Below are 13,169 nucleotides of genomic sequence, written 5' to 3'. Positions count from 1 at the left end.
ATACAACACATCTGCTGTATCGATGCATGAATTATACATCAGCTGCCTGTGGTGGCTATTTTTTCACGTTACTTCTACCTTCCTGCTCTGATGTGCTTGGGAAGACAATTTAAGGTGTGCTGCTTTCTCACGAGCCATGGTGAAAAACGGGAACGTGGGAACACTTTCCTTTCAGGACTCGAGTTAAAATGGTAAAAAATATATACATACATAAATGAAGAAGAGCTCGGCAATAGCGAATAAGGCATTCTTTCACAAAATGTACACAGATGGCACTGTTCATGATATGCAAAAATATTTTTCTCTTAAGTAAACTTTATGTAAAATGCCTTCTTGTAATGCATCATTTAATCCACTGCACAAACAAAGTCTCGTCGTCTGATAACCTGCACAGATCGATGCATTTGGGGGGAAGGTTGCTTTTTAATGCCAGATTGAAGTTAGGAAAATAAAGCAGAAGGGGTAAAGTAACAAAATCAATTTGGGTTAACCTTTCTGAAACACAGAGTAAATCACAACTGAAGGGTGACCAGAGATGCTTTATTTCAGATGATCAGGTAAGTAGAATGTTCTGCCCTAGAGTTGCTGTCCTGACTCACCTGTGTAACTGAATTTTCAATGTGACCACATGATACACGTCTTGAAGCATATCTGCTACCGTAGCATCAGGGGCATCAGTCACGTAAGACAGTGGGACTGGATTCCACTTTCCAACCTGGATTAGTCCTATTCCAGATAAAGAGAATATGTCACTAACTATTTTACCCTTCAGATAACGTATCTAGTAGAAGGTTTGTTCTTTTTCTTTTTTAATTGCCCCCCACCACAAGCAATATTGTTATTTTTTTGAATGATTCCCTTCCCTCTAAAAGGCAGGTCAATGAAAATATTCGCAGCTTAGCTTTCTAAATTGTGAAATTATGTAAATGACGGTGGGGTTGTTTATTATTTTGGAAATAAAACCCCATCAATAAAACCTAGGCAGAGGCCACATTTTCCTAACTTGCAGGAAGTTCTAATAAGACATAGCTGAACCAGTTCTAAATGGCTTTACGATTTAGATAAGATTCTCTACTGCAATGGGAATCAGCATTGAAAAATACTTTACAGCCCATAAAACCATCAGAAACAGAATAAAAGAAACAGAACTAGATATTCAGTCATAAATGCAAATTGACTCTCAACAGTCCATCTGCTCAAATACGTTCCTCACTTCCTTGTGGGTCCTCAGTGGAGCAGATTATTAAGGTCAATAAGCATACTAATGATTCAGCTGAAGTAATTTAAAAAAAAAAATCTACCTCGACATTCCACATGAGCAAAATGTGTGTTAACTAAACCAAACTGAATTAAGCCAATTTTTTAAAGCCACAGTCTAGAAGGAACCCATGTAACACACAGGCTACAGTTTTTTGAATGGAAATATTCAGTTGCTTTCTCTGCAAGGTAAACAAAGGATGCCAAGCAATTTTTCCAACCCCACGTCTGCATTATTTACCTTTGGCCTGGGCAGCAGAGCTATGCGAATAACCCAGAGACAGCAAGGCCATTTCAATCAGCTGGTTGAAAAGCATATCCTTCCTCACCAACACAAATTCTGCATGTTCCTCCTTGCAATCATACTCAATGGCATTTTCATAATGTTCCACCACGCAGAAAACCGGTAGCATGGTTCCTATCAAGGACACAGAGGAAAAAGAGACGCAAACCAACGATCTTCAGAAATACAGTCTGGGGGAAGGAAAAACGAAGCCGTGAAAATAAATCTTCAACACAGTGAGAGAAGGGGCGGCTGTGTTTCCAAGGCAGACAGGGCACAGAGATCCAGGCGCACACACACACACACACATACACCTGCCTTTATTTTTATTTTTTTAAGTTGTAAGAGAAATACTGAAACAGAATGTGAACTTGGCCCTGAGGTAACTTGGGCTCTGCTTTAATTTTAACAGTGCGTTTCCCCACATCAATTAATGCAGAACTACCTTTTTGATCAAATCATAAGGCTGATGAGGAGGAGCCAGGGTCTCGTCTGATCTGCTGTGAGTGGTACCCAGTGTGCAAACGCAATTCGCTACACTTGTCCTCAAAAGAACCCACCTTTGGGCTTCCTACACACTTTTGTTAACATTAAACGTTCATTGTCTGTATCCAAACAAATTATATTTGATGATAAAATCATTAGCATTTTCCTCCTTTTTTAAGACCTTGACTTTAACGAGTCCATAGAAGAAACACAAAACTTAACCAAACTGATGTTCAAAATACACGATTTCAATATGTGCAAATTGTAGATGAATAAGGTTTTACTCTGATGGCTACTCATTTAATCTATCTGCCTAAAAAGATATCACAGTAACCACATGTCTTTAAAATGAACAATCTTTGCCATAGCAAATGGGATAAAAATGAGAGGAAAGGAAACTGGCCTCATCAGGGCATCTTAGGATACAGGAATCTGCATAGACTTGAGGTGTTCTCTCTTTATTTACTGTAATCCCACGTAATAACGCAGTAGCCAGATGATTAACAAACACAGGCCACACCACTGTTAGCAAAGAGGTTTCTAGAAACAGAAATCACGGAACGTCGTAGTACTCGAGGTGTTTACGCAGCGCACTGTCAGACTTCCAGAGATAAACGGAAAAGGGTTAAAAGCAGATGCATCTGAACTATACTGTGGCAAGCTGCCAGGAGGGTATCATCTTTAGCATAAATGATGACTAGGGTTACTTTAACAGGGCACCCAGGATCCCCAATTAGTCCTATCACATTAATGCCTCTATAAGCTCTGCCCTCTGGACTCACAGAATCCAACCAACTTCTGAAGGTGTCGAGTGCCTGCCAAGCACAGATAAAAATCAGGATTTCCTCCTGACACTAGGGATGCCCTTTAAAAACGCCCTCTTTGCTTGTTGCTGCTGAACAAAGCCGGCAGTAAAAGCAGCTACGTGTTTCTACGTGTGCATCTACCCCACAGCTTCAGTGAACTGTTCACAAGAGATTCTAGCTCTGACAAATAAACCCCTTTAGGTTTACTTAGAAAGGCTCGCAAACTCATTTGGAGGGACCCAACAGGCTAGCGATGAAAAACAAGCTGCGGAGCTTGCCAATATTCATGTCACTCATTCGGCTGTTTTATACCAGAGAGAGAACCCATCAGGGATCAGAAAGAGACTGGGGGAGACCACAGCAAAAACAGCAGTATGCAAACGGGTGATTTCTTCCTTGGCTGGAAGGTACTTTGGCAAAACCTTCTAAACAAATAAACAAAAACCTCCAACCCCTTTTCTTAAGGTGTGCTTTCTCATCCCAGCCCCACTTTTTATCTAGCGCCTGTCAAACAGAAACCCTGCACTGGAAAAAGAAGATTAAAAAAAATACTACCACCACCACCAAAAGGCTGTAGGAATTTTGTTGCTTGAAGTAAGCAGAAACTTCTACAATTAAACTGCATTTTTAAAATGTCACTATGAATGCAATGCTTAAAAAAAAAAGCACTTGAGCAGGAAGTGAAATTACTGTACTTTGGTTTCTCCTCCCCCTGTCCTGAGGTCTTCAAAGAATTGGGTTACTAATACAACAAAAACATACACATTGATTTCTCCTCTTATAGAATGATACAGACCTGTTCTGCTCTTTGCTTCTCCTGAGACCTATGAAATAACTGTAGGTTTTTCAAACTGTTGAAATATATGAGAGTTGTTTTGGACTTTATTTAGAGGGACCCTGTAAGATCATTAAGGTGGCTACTGATAAAGCGACAACAGTAGCCTTTAATTCCCAATCTAGCTTCTAAACCTTCCAGCAAACTGTCACATTGTCCTCCGGATGCTGGGAGTCAAGCTGAACAGGGGACTTCTCTGAACTGTCTGATTATTTGTGTAAGCGCTGGACAAGGCTTCCAACTCCACCAACTTCATAACCTTCCAGCATGGAAAGGGGAGTGCGCTGGTCACTGCTGACTGCTAAAAATACCCCATGATTTAAACCTGAAGGCAGTCTTAGGAGCTTTTGCTGAAGGTTTATGAGCCTGTGTAAACAGCACGTCTGCCATAAGGAGCAGTGAAGTCTGTAGAATCCTTGTCTAAAACTGTCCTGGCATTAAAGTTTGCTGTGCAAATATCACATAATACCAGAGACAGCTGAAATCTCCTATTTAGGAATTTATGGAACTTACATGTTTGCAGGCGTCAGAAAGTCTTTTTTATAGAGCCCCAGTGCTTCGCAGTACAATATTAATGCACTCTGTTTGAAAAAGCCGTAATAAATTATATTTTTAATGCTCTTACCCTGGCTTTCTTAAGATGCATACATTCTTGGCAAACAATCAATAAATAGGGTAATCATGAGGAGAGGCCAAAGAATTTGCTGAAGTGCTGTTTTTCCATTTTTAATAGATAAAGATCTAACAATACGGACTGCTGTGTCTGTTCATTTCAGGATCAATATATTCTTTGTTTTCGCCAAACCAAGGAAAAAATAAATGATTGTATGATAAATGTTATGCATCAAACACAATGAAATTCCTCTGCTTGCTAACTTTATCTACTTAATATTCTTGGTTGCTACAAGATGGCATTTTTATCCTCTGCTTTAGCAAATGTAAGGAAAATCTGAATCCTATACACAGTTATTCGGAGACAAATAAAGACCTTCTAAGGCCCACACATTATGCCCAGGATAGGCAATGATTTATAGAAACAACAGTGCTGAACGCAAAGTTATTCAACTGCATCAATGGAATATAAAATTGGTAGAAAGGAATCACACAGTTACATACCCTCTCCTTATAAACTTGCCTAGATCTGCCCTTCTTTTATCAAAAATACCCAATTACAGCAAAAAGGAGACACTAGAATCTTCAGGTTTTTCGCTACTAAATAATGAGTTTGCTCTGAAGAAAACAAACCACCAAAAAAAACCAACATCACAAAACTTTTATATCATATTGCAGAAGACTTCCATTATCTGTGAAACTGCCTTACAACCAGTAATCCTATGAAAAAGCTAGGTTGGTTCTCAAACAATGGAAATGTCTTATTCTTTTTTTTTTTTTTTAGTATTTATTTATTTATTTAGCTGTGTCGGGTGTTAGTTGCAGCATGTGGGATCTAGCTCCCTGACCAGGGATCGAACCTGGGCCCCCTGCACTGGGAGCATGAGTCTTAGCCACTGGACCACTAGGGACGTCCCACATGTCTTCTTCTTACTCAGGGTTAGTTTCAGCAATAGCCACCTCTGTATGCTCTACTACAATAACATCTTCTCGATGGAAGCCTCGTGTAACTGAGACAATGACATTTAATTCAGTTCTTATTGTCCACAACATCCAAAGACTCCAGTCTATAGGGGAGTAAGATGCTCTGCTCAGGCACCGAGCCTACACTTTCAAACGTGGCTGAACCTACAGCCAGAAATGTAACTAACTTCAGATCAGAAAGAGAATCAAGGAAAAGAACGTAACAAAGAAGCCTTCTGCCTCTCCACACGGACACCAAGTGGCCTTGGGTGAACACAGGGCTTGCAGCCTTCCAGGATTTGTATCGAAAGTATTTACCTTTCCTAAGGTTGCTTTTCATCAGATGGCCCGAGTGTTTTAAAGGTACTCCCTGCATTTTTGCACCTGTGCTCCCAAGCCTTCCTCTTCCTAGTGGGCTCCCGTTCTGCTCCAGGCGGGCAATCTTGGCTGGTGGACCCTTCGGATCGCTCACATTGTTAGACATTTCTGAATGTTCTTTCCCCTGAGTTGCTTCGTTCAAATGATCCATACTCAGTTACTCTCTAAAGATCACCTGCCAGAATTTAAAAAGAAGACATGTTATAATTGGGTGGGGGTCTCCACATCTCTCTCTCTCTCTGTATATGTAACACCATGTATATGTTTTATCCTGGATGCTTCTCTCTTATTTGTAAAATTGCTTAACTGGACATATAATATAATGCAGACGTTACTCTATTTCTAGATCACAGCATTATATTTCCATTCAAGGTAACAGAATAATTTGCGGAAATTGTACCAACACACATGAACGAAAAGGTAATTTGTCACCTACCAGCAAAACTAACTGGGTGCGGGGGGAATGGGCTTACTTTCAGAACAAGAATTTACAAGTATAGCTAAAGAGAAAATAAATTGTATTTATGTAGTCCCAATTTTTAAAAATTAGAAACTTAATACAGAACACAATAACAACACTTTAATCAAAGATGGAAAGATTATCACAGTCCAAAATATTAGTTAGATCTGATGTCTTTGCTTATATTTTTATATGCAGTTTAATTCTCATTAAGAAAATATATCTACATACGTATACACCACCTCAAAAGGTAGCAAACTTCTGCTTTTGAAACTCTCTATTGGCTTTACAGTTAATTTGTAGAAAAACTTTTCTACTATCAAAGTATCAAGAGTTACATGACCTGTTTTAAAGATTTAGTCAAGTCTTGTCTCAAACATGTGACTGAATCATTCCACCCCTAAGCAAATGGATAGAAGTGGAGGATTTCTTCAAATAGCCCCGGTACTGAAGTGTTACAACTCACATGTCTTAGGGTTAATATTTCGGGGTCCTTTAGTAATAGAATGCTGTTAACAATTTAAATAGCAAAAATTTTGAAAATATTTCATAATACACACATTAGATTGAAGCGCTAAACTCGCTTTGAAAAAAATCTTGATAATTTCAGTAAAACACAATTGCCAGTGTTCAAAAATAATCTCAGCATGCAAAGAAGTCAACATCTCAATTAACTTCAGAAAAAATTAACAGATAATTATTTTCAGTTGTATTATACATGGGACATCAATTCTCATACTGTTTATAATAAAGTAAGTAGTACATTATCAAACTCCCTTCTAAAATACAGTTTTAACTAGCATTAATACGAACAGATGAGTAGAATTCTTTTATGAACTTTCATGGTACTTGAAGTACTGAGTTCACCGACAATAAGGGAGAGGGGAGCACATATAGAAAAACCAGAGACAATATGAGAATTATCACTTTTCTCCAGCTGTCTGGTAATTCGACATATCTTTCCCTTAAAAAAAAATACATATACATATATATATACACACACACACACTATACCGAAGAAGCTACTCAGATCCAGATTTGAAAGCGAGCTTGTGTTATTAGCATGGTCTTTCTGTAAGCATTTATTTTTCCCCCTCTGTTTAACTGTAGATTACTTTGTCCATTATAATCAAGGAAAGAGGTGATGGGGAGGGGAGAGCAATGATAATCTGTAGGTTTAAAAGCAACCTTAAGAATGTCAATTGAAGAACTATAAAGTTAGAGAAATAATGGCTATTTATCCTTGTACTCCAGGGTGGCACACTGAGACCAAAGGTCTACCGTTGATCGAGGTCCCATCTGTTTTTGGTTATGAGGTTCATTAACAATAAATGTGCCTCTTTTAACCACTTTTTATCAAGATTACTCTTTTCCACTAATATTAAACTGTAGTCTAAAGCCAAAATTAGTGGTGATTATTAACTGATTCAAAACACGCTTTATAATGCTTCATATGGGTTACAGTACAGAGCTGCTTCTCCTGAAATTGGCTGCCTTACCCTAGAGCGGAAGATGAATTTTAAAACATATGACTTGAAAAGAAAATACTTAACCCATGGGGCAATTTAAGAGCAAAAAAAAAAAAAAGAGGGGGGAGTAGATAAAAGCATCAAAGTTAATGCTACAAAACATATTAAGTAGTCATGAGGCTTAACAGCGTTATAAACTGTACAGTAAAGTGTTAGATGATAATTTAATGTATTGACAATCAAAACGTCATATAGGTCATGCAAAATTGTCCTTCGAATGAATACCCACCTATAAGCAGCTATCAAACTCAGTCATCTTGTAAAAAGCTCTACATTATAAAGCAAAATTACATGCACATAAAACGCCCAATTTACTCATTTAAACTCTACGCCCAAGGCTAAAGTTCACCAAACCTGAGTTTGGAATTGCAAAGAGCAACCTCCACGGGGCCCGCTGGACTGACAGCACCGGAACTAACTACAGTCTCAACAGATGCCAGGCTGAAGAGTTTCTTTTAAGTTACACATTTAAACAACCCATTTTACTGCAACGTCTGGCTGGCGCATTGAAAGCAGGCTACTTTCTCAAAACCCCATTTCCCTGTCCATAAACGAAGTCCATATACGATAATCAACGAAATAAACAGTGAACTCAGACACAGCAATTATTTCCTCTGAAAAGAGAAAGCCAAGCCCGAAATTCCGGTTTCAAGAACCTATTTTTTGCAGCGTGGGAGCCTTTTCAATGAGTTCCGTGCTGGATCGCCTCCCTCGGCCCACAGAACCTCATAATCACATTTTAAGAGATTGTGCCCTTATCCATTCCATATGGCCGGCACGATCCAGGCCAAGCTTTCACTGTGACCTTTTAAAGAGACAAAGAAGCAAAGTACTATCTAGAAACAGAAACACTGCAGTTTTACTGAGTGAAATTAGCAAAACCGACCTGAAACTCACCACTTCAAAACTTGACAGCATATAAATAACAAAAACAAAGGAGGTTTCCTTTGCAGCCTGGGTTCTTGAAGAGAAGTTCAAGAATGATGTTTTCTACGTCCTTTTTTTTTTTAATTAAAAAAAAAAAAAAGCAGCAGACCTGAAGGCGACTTCCCCTGAAATTGTATTATTTTCTCTTCCCTTACCCCCGCCCCCCTAAGCGGGGGAAGGGCCGATAAACGTCTGGAAGAGTAGCCATGGGAGAGAGGGGTTAAAAAAAAAAATCACAATTCGAAAAACAACATATATGGTTTGTAAAATGTCTAACCTCAGAGAACAGGGTTTTCGATGGGGGAGGAGGGGAGAGTGGGAGGAGAGAGAAGATAAAATTGATCTGACAAGTGATTCGTTCGGTGGGGGGGGGGGAATCGTAAAAACAAAGCAAAACCCCTTAAGAGCAGTACACTGTGGCGGTGCTGGGGAGACAAGGTGGTGACTGGGGATTCTCTTATTAAAAAAAAAAAAAAAAAATCACTGCGGACAAGGTCTCCAGAAAGGCAAGAAAGGTTCCCCTCGCTTCCCTCCCTCCCGCTCGCTGGGGTTCTTCGGTGTGAGGACAGAAAGTCTACTTCTGGCTGTCACTTGTAATCTTATTCTCCAGGCACCCCGGAGAACGCAGGGAGGGGAAGGCCGGCTCGCCTCCCCTCCGATCGCCCCCCGCCCCTCCCCCTCCCCCTCCCCAACAATTGCGCCTGATAGTAACAAACCTTCAACTTTCTTCCCACAGCCTCGCGCCCCCGACCAGGGCATCTACCGGGGGGCCGCGAGGGTGGGGGGCAGGAGGTCGCGGAAAAAGCCCCGGCAAGGCATTAAAATGCCACTTTTGATTCGGCCCTCGCTGACGACAGCCTCGAGGACCCCCTCCCTGCCCATGGACGCGGGGCTGCGAGCGTTTGGGGAGCCGAAAGAGTGAGGCCGAGGAAGAGGGCTGGGGGGAGGGGAGGGGGGATCGGAAGGCACCCCAGCCGCCTCCGCCGCCACCGACTCCCCACCCCCTTCCCCAAAAAAGTCGCCGAGCTCTCACTCAGCCGGAGTCCGAGGTAAATAAACAACGAGCTCCACAATGGCTCTAGGACTTGGGGGAAAAGGAAGCCAGAAACCCCGACACAACTGAGCAGGAGTTTCCCGAAAGCGGAGGGGTGGTTGGGGGTGGGTGGGAGGCGCCCCCCCGGAGTCGCCTGGGCGCCCGGGCGGGCTAGAGGGCGGCCACGGCTAATGCGGTGGCGACGAGGCCGGCGGTCGCCTGGTGGCCCCGGGAGCGGCGCGCGCGCGGCGGTGTGTGTGCGTGCGGGCGGGCGTGGGTCCCCGGACGGGGCCGCTCCGCTCTCCCCCTCGCCGCCGGCGCTGCCCCCATCAAATTCGGAACGGACTCCTCCCGGGCGCGGTGGCCGCCGCCGCGCCCCGCTCGGCTCCGCGCGTCCGGCCGCGCTGCAGCCCTCCGCGCCGCTGCTGCCGCCGCCGCTGCTGCTGCTGCCGCCGCCGCCGCCGCTGTGGCTGCCTCTTCTTCCTCCTCCTCATTTTAATACACAGTCACCCCGCTCTCAGCCCCAGCCCCGAGCACGCAGCCTCCTCCGGGCCGCCCGCCGCCGCCGCCCAGAGCCCTTCCCCAGCGGGGCCGGCTCCGCCGCCGCCGCCGCCGCGTCCGGGGAGCGGGAGCGAGCGAGCGAGCTAGTGGCGGCGGCGGCGGCGGCGGCGGCGGCGGCGGCGGCGGAGGGGGAGGGGGCGGGAGAGGAGGAGGAAGGCGGCGCGGGGGGGGGGGCAGGGTGCACGGAGCAGGCGGAAAAGGGATGGGGATTAAAACCCGGGCTGGAGGGCCGGGATTGGGGGAGGGGGCGGGGGCGGCGAGTTAAAAAAGCAGCGAGACAAGTAACTAGTGAATGAGTGCGGGGAGGGGGGAGCGCACGATTTCCGGCCCCGGGCGCGCAAGAATTTGTAATGAGCTTGATTAGAGTGAGGCGGCCCGACGTTTATTACACACAATACCCAGAATAACAGGGCGCCGCGCGCGGGCCGGCGCCGGCCGCCGGGCGCGCAGGGAGGGCGCGCGGGGAGGAGGAGCGGGGGGCGGGGAGCGCTGCCCGGGCTGCGGCCGCCGAGCGCGCAGGCGGCGGGGGCAGGTGTGCGCGGGTGCGGGGCGGGAGGAGGGACAGGGCCGGCGGGGGGTGTCGGGGGAGGAAAGTGATGGGGAGAAGAGGGCTAGGGCCGGGGGAAACTAACCACCCCACCCGCGCGCCACAAAAGCCACCGAAAGGAATACGTCGGGAGCGTAGCGGGCGGGCACCCGGGGGACTGGCGAGGCGGGGAGGGCGCACCGGCCCGCGGGAGAGCGGCCCGGGCGGGCAGGTGACGGGCGCCGAGCGCCGAGGCAGGGGGCTTCAAGGAAGTGGCCGAAGGGGACCGTCGGGAGGTGCAGCTCTCCGGAGAAGCGCGGAGGGTGCATAAGGCGTTTGCAGAGAAATAAAGGCCAGGGTCCCTGAAACGCTCTGGCGACTATTTATCCTCAAAGGCGGGGGAACCCTAAACTATTAAGAGACAGTGATCAAAAAAGATGAGTAAGAGCCTTTCTATACTAGTCAGAGGTAGATTCAAAACTCCGTCCCTTCTGAGCCAGGGAACACGTCGTTGGAAGAAGTACGTGGCCCACGGTGGCCGAGTGAAACAAAATTTGGGTCACTTGAACGAGACCTGACCAGTTAGTTATTACAAAAGAAAACATGCCACCATTCTTAATTTACCTCGGGTGAAAGACAAGAAAGTTGGGGTGGGTAGGAACCTCTGTTGTAGCAATAAATACTTCTGTAATCTACGGTGAATTACCCAGGTAGATAAATGGTCATTAGCACATAAGTATGATCCTCTTATTTAGATAATCTATTAAATCTAGTTCCTAAAAAAATGAAGAACATTACAGTCATGCCCAAAATAGAGAGGTTTTAGTACTAACATCTTAGAACCCTGAAGGCAGTTAATCATTAAACAAAAACAAAAATGTTATAAGAATCATTTTTCAGAATAGGAGGGAAAAGAGAAAAATAAGAGAAACATTTTGTTACACATAAAAAAAGCAACAAGTTAGCACAAGTACCGAGATAAGAGGAAAATATGCAAATGAAGCTCTTTAAAACTACCAATACACTCTTAGTGTGTACATGAGAAATCTAAGAAAAGCAGAAGGTAAAGCAGAAGATAAAGTATAGGAAATAATGGCCTCCCAGGGAGGATAAGTTAAGGAGAAACACAATGAAAATATATCACTCTAATGGCACCCACGTTTCACCCACAAAACCAGAAAGGTTAGTGAAAATTGAGGAAGGCAACAGTGAAATCTTGGCGCATAGAAACCCAAGCCTAGGGCAAAAGAATGTGATAATAAAACACAAAACCCAGCATCCTAAACAAGAAAATAAACATAAGGCAATCGTTACTAAAAAGCTCAAATGATAACATATTTTCAAAAGTTGAAATGTGGGGAAGTATGGAGGCGGGTATTTTAATTAAAGTATAAGAAATACAGTCAGTAAGGAAATATATAAACATGGCAAAACACAGCACTGCTGTCAGAGTTGGTATTGTGGATGGATGGATGTAAACTTATTTTTTTTTAATGTTTGATATTCAAAAAGAAAAACATGGATAACACTCAATTATCCTTAGAATGACAATGATTTTTGCAATATGGTAGGTCAAATTAGGAATTTCCAAGATGTATATTTTAATAGTTGCTTCAAACTGGTGATGCCTGACATGTTTCCCTGAAACCTGCCTGATTTTCTTTCAGTAAGGACAGTGCATTCTAGCATCATAAGTGTACAAATTTACAAACAATAGCAAAATTTAAAAATAGAGAAAAAGTATAGTGGACTGCAAAAAATCATTTATCCATGCAAATGCAACTCAAGTTGAACGTTTAAAAAAAGAAAGAAAGAAAAGGAAGACAGCTGTTGGGCAAAACAAAATTTGAGCAAAGAGAAAAGGAGACTAAAAAAGGGTGACTGAAAATATCAATATTAAGACACATTGGCATAAAATATTGTAAATGATGGTTATCCCATTATTTACACAAATAAACAAGACAAAAAGTTTCCTGATTGCCTTAGCCTCCTAATGATGTGGGGATTCAAATATTAATCTTTAAATTTGAATAGCACCTTCTATCCAGGAATTATAAGCTAATTCTCAAACACAAAACATAAAAATGTGTAGTAAGGATGGACGTGGCCTTGGAAAATGATAAACAGAGTAAATGAGGATAAAGACATCTAATAATGACTTGACTATTTTTAGAAAAACAATATAGTACAATTACAAATCTGTTAATCACATATACATAACTAATTTCCCCCAAGCAATAATTTCTTTATTTAGGAACTATATAAGAAATGACACAAGTAAAATGGCACCGAGGTTTATGTCCTCCAAGTGATACAGTACACTGATGAACTTCCTATATATTATCTACCCCTTTGGAATACTCATTCTAAAATAAAGAAGAAGGAAAGAAAGGTAATTAGGAAAATACCACCTTTCCAGGCATATGTGAAAATAAACTATCATAATAGGGGGGCATCAATTTTATTCTACACAGGCATCTTAAATTTGGCAACAAAGATGCAAGAGAGTATTG

At 43.1% G+C, this 13,169-nt stretch overlaps 1 protein-coding gene across 6 annotated transcripts in view; it reads right to left on the bottom strand.

Annotated features, from left to right (window-relative positions):
* Positions 1-13,169, bottom strand: part of SATB1 (SATB homeobox 1) — a 99,607-nt gene that overhangs the window by 69,708 nt on the left and 16,730 nt on the right. For 2 of the 6 annotated variants that reach the window (XM_067737384.1, XM_067737386.1), the window contains exons 2-4: positions 5,561-5,795; positions 1,499-1,675; positions 600-726 (exon numbers count right to left, since the gene is read on the bottom strand). In XM_067737384.1, the coding sequence (XP_067593485.1) occupies positions 600-726; positions 1,499-1,675; positions 5,561-5,771 (515 nt within the window). In that variant the 5' untranslated portion in view covers positions 5,772-5,795. Of the gene's footprint in view, positions 1-599; positions 727-1,498; positions 1,676-5,560; positions 5,796-8,265; positions 8,483-8,506; positions 9,177-9,252; positions 9,605-13,169 lie in introns of those variants that run through there. The other 4 variants (XM_067737383.1, XM_067737382.1, XM_067737385.1 and 1 more) reach the window with 4 other exon arrangements.

This window comes from Pseudorca crassidens, chromosome 5, assembly GCF_039906515.1.
Source record: "Pseudorca crassidens isolate mPseCra1 chromosome 5, mPseCra1.hap1, whole genome shotgun sequence".
Taxonomy (NCBI): domain Eukaryota; kingdom Metazoa; phylum Chordata; class Mammalia; order Artiodactyla; family Delphinidae; genus Pseudorca; species Pseudorca crassidens.
This window is presented reverse-complemented; position numbering and strand designations above follow the sequence as displayed.